Here is a 10,645-nt window from a genome sequence, read left to right as displayed (position 1 = left end):
ACGTATCAGAATATTGTGTAGTTGTATTGGATCCATCTCGATCCATTCATTATTCAAGCAATCAGATCTGCTATTTCGACGTCGATTGGTTCATTAACAGAAAAATTACATTGATAAAATCTAGGGCAGCTAACCGCAGGTAACTAACGGTTCTGTTTGAAGTTGGAAAACGCAACATACAGATGTTATACACTTGCGGAAATTACCTGAATTTGTACACAAAATTGTCTCGAAAAGTTTTCCTTTTCACCCTAATTCGGAATGATATTCGATAACATGTTTATGTCAGGAGAGGAACTGCTTGCATTTTCTCATAATTAGCTAACTTAGGTCACGAGACATGAATGTTAATTAGGAAACCGTTAACATGTCCGTTCAGGCTTATCGTATTTGTTTTGAGGCTTTCCTACGATACTTAGCTTTTAAGTTCCGCGCAAAGCGGAATAATTGCCGCTCTGGTAGATTCCTTCATTTGTGAGAGTCGAAATTTTGTTTGTAGTACGCCTCGTCAAATTATTCTGGGTGAACGGCAGACAAAAGTTTGTCATGATTTTTTAATGAGCAAATGAGTTTATACACTAAGGGCCCCCAACTCCTCTAAACTTGTTAAAATATACGATCTCCCAACTGTAAAAGATTAAACAGAATCGTCTGGATGTGGTAAAACCGTGGTTTGGATAAGTTTGGCCTCGAGCAAATAACCGGCCCATAATGTCAAAGGACAAGCAGCGGTAAATGCTAACGTGCTATTTCCGTCAGAAAATTGAAAGGCCGCCATCTGTCGCTTGCAGCAAACATTGAAAACACAATAACGATGACGCCGTTACTTTATTTTTCTGTCAATCTTGCTTTTTCTTTTTCTTTTTTTTTTTTTTTTTTTTTTTACGGCAGCAGTAAAAGAATCGATTTCTCAGTTTCATTTTGTCAAAGAACATACTTGAATAACCAGCCTTGTAACCAGGCAATCTTGGGTATCATTGAACACAGATCCACTGACAGAAAACAGATCCAAGCGAAAGACATGGCACAAAGTCATACAGACATGGAATTGTACAAACTGAGTGTTTTCCAGCTGCTCTAAGCGTGAGATTAGCTTCAATTAACTTGCTGTTTACTTTTCAACCAATGGCTGTCGAGAGTTCTCTCTATTTACCTTTTACGGTACAATTTCGTTAAACAAGAAACCTACGCAAGGTATAAAATAAATCTGAGGAAATTTAAAATATATTTTTAACAGAATAGCAAAGCGTTTAAATTCCGTTTCCATCGCCAGTTTTGCTCAATAGAGGCGACAAGGATGAAATGCTGTCAATTGTTAGGGTTATTTCTCTTGCCAACGTATTTTTTTACAGATTACCAAAGCGTTTAAACTCCGTTTCTATGGCCAGTTTAGCTCAATAGAGGCTGCAAGGATGAAGGCCGTTAATCGTTAAGGTTATTTTTGTTTCTTTCAACGTACCCACCGTTGTCGAACTTATGCGAAGTTTTATGAAATTCCCATCTTAATTAAAAACACAACAACTATAACACTGTGTAAGTGAACAAATTGATAAGAATATTAAAATATCTGCGTTACGAAGCTGAGAAGATAATTTTTTTCCAGCACGTTTTGAATGGCAATGTGTGTTTATTAGTGAGTGTTTCGGTATGTGTTAAGTTATTTAAATAACGGTATATCATTGTTGAGTAATAAAAATTGAGAGTACGTCCCTCGGGTCTATGAACACCCCTGCACAGGCAGTTAATTTTAAGATTGACGAACTTTTAGCATCTCGCTTCACGAACACAGCAGAAGATGGTGTAACCATATTGGATACATTGCGATCCATTCATTATTCAAGCAATCAGATCTGCTATTTCGACGTCGATCGGTTCACTAACAGAAAACTTAACGTGTTTGAATCTAGGCTAACCAGATCTGCTCAAAGCTTTTCTGAAAGTAACGGCACTGCAGTTGACCAAGCCGTAAAAAAGGCTCGTCGTGAGAACCATGCTTGCATCTGGAAGGGCAACTAACAGCAACTTGATCATTAGTTTCAAGTCCTCGATGGGATGCATGACGCTTTGAACGCTCTGGAAAATAGTTCCTTAAAAAGAGCGGAACGCGCCTTAGGAGAAGGTACTGCTTTAATATCGAAAAGGATAAAAGCCATAAAGCTATCTAATAAGAGCGAGTTACGGTCAATGAGTTTCTATCTAGCAAGCTCGCGTCAAGTTCTGATAACGAAAAGAAAATGTCTCGAGCAGAGAGGATAGCGGCTATTAAGTGTCGTTGGCAGTAACGAGCCAGTTCTTCTTGGAAATCATCAAGGTCAACAGTCAAGCACTTCGATATGATTTGTGGCATCTTGCGGTCATTTTGCGTGAAACGTTAAAGCAGAAGTTTTACTTCTCAACATTTCATTCATATTATTCATTGCTTGGCATCCTTGGTCTTCAACGTACATACACAACCATAACCTCAGCGCCTCCGACGTCGGCTTGAGAAAAGAATAAAACAAAACCGATAAATAATACATAGTAAACTATTTATTGAGATCTCATTAAATAAACGATTATCATATTCAGAGAAAGATGGAGAAGAAGAAAACAAATGAAAAGTTGGAACTTTCCTGAATGAAACCGGTTTTTGAGCATTAGTCTTGTAATCATGGGAGACGTTAAATTTCAGTTGACTTGTGCAGTTATTACGTTTCTCCTCTTGATTTCCTACCGAGGTTTTGCCCCAGAAATTAACAATTGCAGTTAAATTCTGACACCCAGACGAAATAAAGAGAGAGGGGAAGGGGACAGGGTGTCTTAAAATGTCACTATAACCTATTCATGAAAGGTTGACATGGCAATCTGGTGAGTACTCTCTATTTGACACATTGTGACATCCTTCCTCCTCCCCTCCCTCCCTATAAAAAATCCAGGTCATGCCCCTAAAGAATGAAATGAAATGGCCGAGTTATCCAAGAAGGTGTCGACCAGATCAGTTTGATGATTATCTTAGCAAAACAAACACAGAATTATTATTCCATACCGTTTTATCTGCCTGAATAAAAAGGAATAAATGAATGGAAAAGAAACCATTCACGAGGTCTGTTTAGGAAATATCTTGTTATTTCTCTGATTTGATAACAAAAATAAACAAACAAAACAGACAAAAATAGTAACAGAGGTATTTCAAGATTTCTTAAATCAATTTTTATCATAACAGAGGTCTCTCAAGATTTTAAAATAAATTTCTACCTTGGGCATTATTCCATGTGATTTTGTGAGTTTTCTTGCTGTACAGAATTGCCGGCACAGGGTAAAATCTCTCCCAGTCACAACCAGTTCCCCCGATTATAAACCACCCAACATCCTTCTGGCATCCTCCGTATTTAGCTGTAATTTCAAAGTTTCGTGCACTGGAATGGCCATTGATGTGAAAGGGATATATGTCTGCCGCATCCTTAAGATCTGTCCATGGTGATTGAAGTAGATTATTTTGTGTAAACCAGTCCACGTTAGTTGTTCCTCTGGCATTGAACTTCATAGACATAACTTCTGCTCCATTCGTGTAAAGCACTACACGTACCTAAAGTCACACACGAAAATGATCAGTTGTCTACATATCAAATACATAAGTATGGGGTAAGTAAGAGTCATTACATCGGGGAATTGAAAGAATTGTTGATCAATTTTTTATTGTCTTTTTACAAACATATTTGGAGGATATCGATGAATTAACACCACATAACATGACTATATGTAAACTAGAGAAGGCAAAGTTTTGAGCTAGAAGTTATTCTATCGGCTTGGTTCTAGTATCACTCTGTCTTGGGCACGGCAACTTTTGTGTTTCAATTGTCTTTGAAGCATTAAAAGTTCCCTAGCACCCTGAGTACTTTTTAAAGTTATTTCTGATTAAGCACTTTTGTTTCTGCTCAGAATTGTCTTTGAATATATAATATCATTGTGGTTTACATATTATGACAGTCACAGTTTCTTTTGAGAATTAAAGAATTAAAGAACATCATTTGGAAAAGCGTTTCGTGACAGACAATTTGAAGACAAGTTTCCATAAGGTAGAAACCTTAGGCTTATACAAAAAAAATCCAAAAAAAGTCCAACTAATGTATTTTTGCAGGCTATTTCTAAGGAAATATATTAACATTACATAAGAAATTTGTGTATGGACTAAGGTGTATTTAGCCTAACCCTCTGTGATGTAGATATTTTCCGGACTTACCTCGTGAGGGTTAAAAGTTTGCCAACTCTGAACGATACGGTTTTTGTAGTTTCCTTGGTAGGTTGAAGTGGTATCTAAGGCAGCGATAATATTTTCTGATAATGTGTCGGATGAATTCCATAACACGTCAGCAGTCGGAGAGGAAGAAATTCCTCCAAGGTATTTGAATATCATCGTCCAACCTTAAAAAAAAAAAGAAAAAGTCAGAAATAGTCTAGGTTCGTGAAATTGCTTGTTCCTTTGGAAACTCTAGAAATTTTTTTTTTCGAATTGACTGAATGGTTATGGACCTAAGTCCTGGGACCTTCCTAGCCAAGTGAGTTAGCCACCCCTAAATCAATTGGAAAAAGAGGGTAAGTTTCTAAAGAAACAGTCGGTGCTGCATCGGTTGGAGAGTATAACAGGGTAATTTAGGGTTATCAACTGGTTTGAAAACGTAAATTGGCCACCGTAGAGAGTTTAAAGGATGACGTTTCGAGCGTTAGCCTTTCGTCAGAGAGATACTGATGACTCTTACTCGAGGGTTTCAATATGTTGATGGCTTTTACAGCTAACGGTTAGGCTTTGGCCTATTTACGGTTAACGGCTAATATGTTTCCATTGTGGTCACCATAAAACACTTTGGGGTTTTAACGGTTTAAATTTGTCAATTTTATTCGCCAAACGGCTGAATCTTTTAGCCGTTTTACGCCTAACGGTTAACCCCATTGAGATTCTTGTAATAAAATATGTGTTTATTGTTTATCATATTGTAAGAGAGGAGATGAACTTTGTTCGTTTGTCTCACGACATAGTCACTTTTGATGTAGATCGCGACGTTTCGACTGCAATACTGCTAGTCTTCATCAGGCAACGAGGTCGATTGTTTACGTGTTTACATGGAAGAACTTGAGGAACAGGCGATAACAAATGCGACTTGAAAATCTAAGATCTGGAAACGATATGTAGATGACACTTTCACAGTCTTAGACCGGGACAATGTCGATGGCTTTTTTACAACATCTAAACAGTCAACAGCCTACTATTCGTTTTACCATGGAAATCGAGAAAGATAACACCAGTCCTTTTCTCGACACAACAGTTACAAGGGAAACAGACGGTCTTCTCACTACTACTGTCTACAGAAAGCCCACCCACACTGTCCAGTACCTAACCTATGATTCACACCACCCTCAGTCAGTAAAGTGTGGTTTTGTTAAGTGTCTATAAGACCGAGCCAAACACCTCACAATGACACCGTCGGTTATTTCTGAGCAAAAAACCCTTGTCATCAGTACTTGTTTCTAGTGGTTATCTTTCTTCATTTTTTATGAAGACTCGCAAAGACAACAAGGGTAACAGCCAACAAAGGCCGCTCAGGAATTTAAATCTACTGACATTCTCGCTTACATAAAGGGTGTATCACTAGTATTCGCCGCTGCCTACAACAACAAGGCATATATACGAACCGTATAGCAGTCGAAACGCCGCGATCTACATCAAAAGTGACTCTATCGTGAGAAAAACGAACAAAGTTCATCTCCTATCGAGATCCTCCTATTTAGTTTGACGTACCACCTCCATCACTTGTCTGGTCGCAGTACACTGGGAATGAGTCTGATACATGATTGGAAATTTCGTAGACTCCTGTTTCCTTTGGGGCTTGGGAACAGTTCTGAGGCAGAATGACTGAAAAGATGAAAATCTGTTTTCATCAAATCCGAATACTTTTTTTTATAAAGCTATCAAATATGATTTCAATAGGTTGGCACGAATGACTCCCTCACTACAAGTTGTAACATAGTAACTCTTGTTCTCTAAATAACAATGAGACGATTTTGGAAAAAACATAAACATGCTAAATTGTGTTAGATGTTAATGATTCCTCAAGCCGCAAAACGGACTGGCCATAGAAAACCTAAGATAATTATGATGTAAACAAATACTTGCTAAGAGGTGAGTAGGTTATACAGAACTAACATATTTAAACATGAGGTCAATGACTTCAGAGAAATTCGAAAATTTTCTGATCTGTCCATGGTGATTGAAGTAGATTATTTTGTGTAAACCAGTCCACGTTAGTTGTTCCTCTGGCATTGAAATTCATAGACATAACTTCTGCTCCATTCTTGTAAAGCACTACACGGACCTAAAGTCATACAAAAAAATGATCTGTTGTCTACATGTCAAATACATGAGTATGGGGTAAGATAAGAATCGTTACATCGGGGAATTTAAAGAATCGTTAGTCAATTTTTGATTGTCTTTTTACAAACTTATTTTGAAGGATTCCGACAGTTTATCAATCAATATCAATCAATCAATACCACATAACATGACTATATGTAAACTCGAGAAGGCAAAGTTTTGAGCAAGAAGCTGTTTTATCGGCTTGGTTCTAGTATCACTCTGTCTTTGGCACGGCAACCCTTGTTTTTTCAATCATCCTCGAAGCATTAAAAGCTAACACCCTGAGTACTTTTTAACGTAATATCTGAATGAGAACTTTTGTTTCAGCTCAGAAATCCCACGACCATTCATCCTAAAGGTTTGGGAAGTAAGGTAAACAAAAGAACGTAACAAATAGAGATCTCATTGCATGGCCAGTGATATCACTCTTTGAAACAAATTGTTTTAGTTTATGTTCTTTTATATTATTTATATTCCATTCTTTTCTATTCCTAATTCTTCTCAAAAGAGGCAAGCAGTTCAGAAAAGTGTCCGCTTGGTTTGTCTTTAGGAACATGATGAAAAGCATCTGGAAAAGTGTTTCGTGACAGACAATTTGAAGACAAGTCTTTCATAAGATGGAAAGCTCGATCAGGCTCCGCAAAAACGAAAAAATGATTTCACAGAAATATTTCTTAAGTTTTCCTTATCAGAAAAAAGCAATGATTTTCTCGTTTATGAAATATGCTTTATGTTTTGTTTGTTTGTTTTGCCAAAATTTGACGGTGCTGTTTCTTTTCGCCGTGTAGTATCTTTAGAGGATATGACTTCATGTTGCTTCCTTCTTCCTTCATGTTACGGGAGCTGTTCTTTATAACAAAAAGTTGTGCTCATGCTTAGAGCCACTTTTACTGCACATATGTGTCGGTGCAAGTTATTGTGCACGACGGCTTTTTTCTTGTGAAAATGTCACGTATTCATTATTCACCTCAGTAAATTTTGTTTTGTTTGATTTTTTTTTTTGCCTTATTCCTTTTTTATATAGGAAATGGACGAAGAACAGCAGAAACACTAAGAAGAACTCGGTTTGTGGAAGAAGGAGGCCAAGGCTGCACAAGACAGAGTACGTAGGATACTGCTCCAGTTATTTAATATCTGTTTATAATTATGTCCTCTCCCATGCAAGTAGTTATGAAACGAAAAGAAAACAAAATTGACGAATAAACTCATAGTTTTGCCGAAACTGCACGGTGAGTAACTTAAACAGAAATGATACTGAACTTTAATTGTTATCTGACGATTGTTTGGATAGACTATGTAGATTTCCTTTACCCTTGCACGAGAAGCGAACGGCCAAGAATGAGTCGCTTTGCTATCTCAATGATTAAATCTGGTCACTTCGCTTAAACACTTCTTTTGCACTTCCCTGTATGTAGTTTAAAGAGGACATCACCACCATGAACCGAAGACACCGTGAGGATATCAAACGTCTGGAACGGGAATTGACTGAAGCTAAAGTAAGTGAACTCTTGATTCTCACGAGCGCTTTTCGATCGAGTGTCGAGACACCTAAATCAAAGTAACTATAGCCAATCAGCATAAAAGCGGGTAATCTCGAGGAGCCAATAAGAACTCAGAACAAAAACACGAAAACGACCTTAAACGCGGGGAAACGCGAGTGACCTAGGCGCGATTGGTTCAGTTTTTGGATCTGATTGGTTGGAGAGGGTTGCGCTAATCACAGAGACTAATCACGCATCATGGTAATACGAAACCAAAGCAATCTCGATTTCTGCGTAAACTTAGTTCAAATAATTCGTGACCTCTTTTCAGCTCGTTGTCATTGCACAGTGTGGGCTAACTAAGGTGAAGGTGAAGCCTATCTCTTCAGGTAATGAACCTCTTTTATGTAGTCAAATCATACCGGCATAATTATAATTATAATAAAGTTCGGATATAACGCGCGCTGTCATTGGTTGAAAGAGCTTGCTCTATGAGAGTATAGAGCATAGAGCTGAGCTAAAGCTGTCACGCCATCTGCAGATTGTACTATGTTCGACCTTTTCCGGGACTTCTTTTTAGCTTTTTTCCGATAATTGAAAGTGAAATTTCGGAACTGAAGCGAGCCGGCAAGTAGTAACAGAAGAATCAAACAAAGGTTTGTAAACATACCAGGCGCCGTAATTTACGTTATTAAAACGTGAGCAGATACGAAAATCCTTAATGGAAAAACAAAATAAACATTCCGAGTTTTAAAGACTTTCACGCTCAGTTAGATTGCAAGCTTACGAACGGTAATAAAAATCAAACACAGCTAACACTCGTATAGTATATAAAGTTCAGTGTTAAAAACAAAACAGAACAAAACAGAAGTGATGAAAAATATAACCAAACTGGCATAACTGTTAAAAATTCTTACTAATCATGACGGTGTCTGAGCGAATATGATCATGCTGAAGTTCATCGCGGCTCGCTCATCATGGCGATCTCCGGTCATCATAGGAAAGCAAGACTCAGAAACTACATCGGCTGCCCTTCGAGTGAAAAAATAAGAGCTTGCTCTCATATCCTTTCCGATACGTTGAATGGAAAGTCACATCAGTCACTTCAGCCGAGTTTTGCGGCGCTGTCATCACGAGCGTCTTCATATTCTGGTAAATTCGGCTGTCGTTCATTCAAAAAACACTTGCCTTGAACAGTTTGTTTTCTACCTTGTCATGTGAAAAAACTCGCGTGTTTTTATGAACCATAATTCGGCTGAAGTTCACTGAACATTTCACTTCAAGATTCTGTATTACAGACTTAAAAACTTCAGGCAAAAGTATTAAATTCGACTTGCCGAACTATTTTAGTTTGTAAACTATCGTAGAAAGTGAACTTTGATGGTTTTTGAACTTTGATGGTTTGACACTTTTGACAGCTTTAGTCTTGTACAGCCAATCAGATTATTTGAACCGTTCCAACAGGAATTCTGATTGGCCTATTGTAGCGTGCTTTATGAGAGTATAGAGCATGCTGACGACACTGTTGTTCGCTTTGTTCAAAAATCAAGAAGTGGGAAGAAACACTCGACTACGTCTCGTGTTTCTCCCTACACTTCTTTCGTGCTCTAGCCGCTTCCTGCGTGCTTTATAACAGAACAGAGCACAGTCAAGGCTTCTCTATTTGTTAAATAGAGGTAGTTTGGAAAGAAATTCTGCAGTCTCTGATTATGAAAGTTCCTTTTCCCAAAATGTTGTATTTTCCGTAATCTTTCCGAGTAATTCTTTGTCCTGAGGTTTTGTAAGTTTTTGTACACTGTTAGGTTATCTTGAGACGACTTACATTTACGAAGGTTACTCTTTTTCTAGGAGAAAAGTGGACAAACAAAAAATGCCGATGACTCGCTCGTACAAAATCTGGAAGCGAAAATCGTAGATTTGGAGAATCGCTTGCGTCAGCCGTTAGCAGACTCCGAAGAAGTTCTAAGATTAAGAACCAGGCTTCAGGAGTCGGATAAGATGCTCCAAAGTGTCGAGCAGCAGATAAACGAACTGGAAACGAGAAGTGAATCTTGGAGACAAGAGGTACCAGGTTCTTTATTCCTGAATGTCGTGTCATACATGGTCCCTTCTGGTTTGCGTGAAGGAAGCGTAGACGATAGTCGAAAGCGAATCGCCGCGGCCGTTCGGTAATCGGGGACAAAGAGCCGTTTGGGGGGAAATTTTAGCAGTTGAAAGATTCCAAATATTTGGGAAAAAGGGAGAAACTTGTAGATCTGAGTTGATGGCAGATGGGTATCGACAAGGAGACCAGAGAACTCTGGATAGAGATCGGGGAAACGCCTGCCAGCTGTCACAACCGCTGAGAAACTTTTTTCGAGCGAAGAGAAGAGCAAGATTTTAACAAGCATCGATTTGATTATCGTAGCGACCGTAGTACGCACCCAAGACGCATCATAGTACGTCTTATTTATGTATATTTGTATGTAGCTCCATTTTAGTGGCCTTTGCGTATAACGCACTAAGCTTTAACTTCTAAATCTTAACGTATATGGGCATTGATACAGAGTCACTGACCTAAACCTAGAATTCATGAATTAGGATTTTTGTTCTTCGTGTTTTGATACTTAGTTTTGTGATTGATTTATTCTATGCCCACGTTTCTTCTTGACGAGGAAATAAAAACTGAAAGGCAAAGAATGTGAGTATAACTGGTTGAATCCTCGAATGATAATATAATGACTATATCCGTTGAACATACTGATTAGTTGGTTGTGGGGCCTGGGTTGTCAAAGTG

General features: G+C 38.2%; 2 protein-coding genes across 2 annotated transcripts; one reads left to right on the top strand and one right to left on the bottom strand.

Moving 5' to 3' along the window:
* Positions 1-2,277: 2,277 nt before the first annotated feature.
* Positions 2,278-6,535, bottom strand: LOC149041482 (uncharacterized). The gene is made up of 5 exons (XM_089180874.1): positions 6,526-6,535; positions 5,774-5,887; positions 4,220-4,401; positions 3,235-3,565; positions 2,278-2,480 (listed from the first exon to the last, which is right to left on the bottom strand). The coding sequence occupies exons 1-5, from the start codon at positions 6,533-6,535 to the stop codon at positions 2,437-2,439; spliced, it is 681 nt and encodes a 226-aa protein (XP_089037000.1). The 3' UTR covers positions 2,278-2,436.
* A 490-nt stretch (positions 6,536-7,025) lies between these two features.
* LOC149041481 (uncharacterized) lies at positions 7,026-10,043 on the top strand. The gene is made up of 3 exons (XM_089180743.1): positions 7,026-7,490; positions 7,804-7,884; positions 9,718-10,043. The coding sequence occupies exons 2-3, from the start codon at positions 7,825-7,827 to the stop codon at positions 10,039-10,041; spliced, it is 384 nt and encodes a 127-aa protein (XP_089036869.1). The 5' UTR covers positions 7,026-7,490; positions 7,804-7,824; the 3' UTR covers positions 10,042-10,043.
* Positions 10,044-10,645: the final 602 nt, after the last annotated feature.

This window comes from Pocillopora damicornis, chromosome 8 (assembly GCF_964200805.1).
Source record: "Pocillopora damicornis chromosome 8, jaPocDami1.2, whole genome shotgun sequence".
Lineage (NCBI taxonomy): Eukaryota > Metazoa > Cnidaria > Anthozoa > Scleractinia > Pocilloporidae > Pocillopora > Pocillopora damicornis.
This window is presented reverse-complemented; position numbering and strand designations above follow the sequence as displayed.

Coding starts and splice junctions, on each gene's coding strand:
- LOC149041481 (XM_089180743.1), top strand. CDS start 7,825: ATGAACCGAAGACACCGTGAGGATATCAAACGTCTGGAACGGGAATTG. Junction 7,885..9,717: donor GGGAATTGACTGAAGCTAAA/GTAAGTGAACTC, acceptor CTCTTTTTCTAG/GAGAAAAGTGGACAAACAAA.
- LOC149041482 (XM_089180874.1), bottom strand. Junction 3,566..4,219: donor AAACTTTTAACCCTCACGAG/GTAAGTCCGGAA, acceptor GTGTGACTTTAG/GTACGTGTAGTGCTTTACAC. Junction 2,481..3,234: donor CACATGGAATAATGCCCAAG/GTAGAAATTTAT, acceptor TCTTTTCTCAAG/CCGACGTCGGAGGCGCTGAG.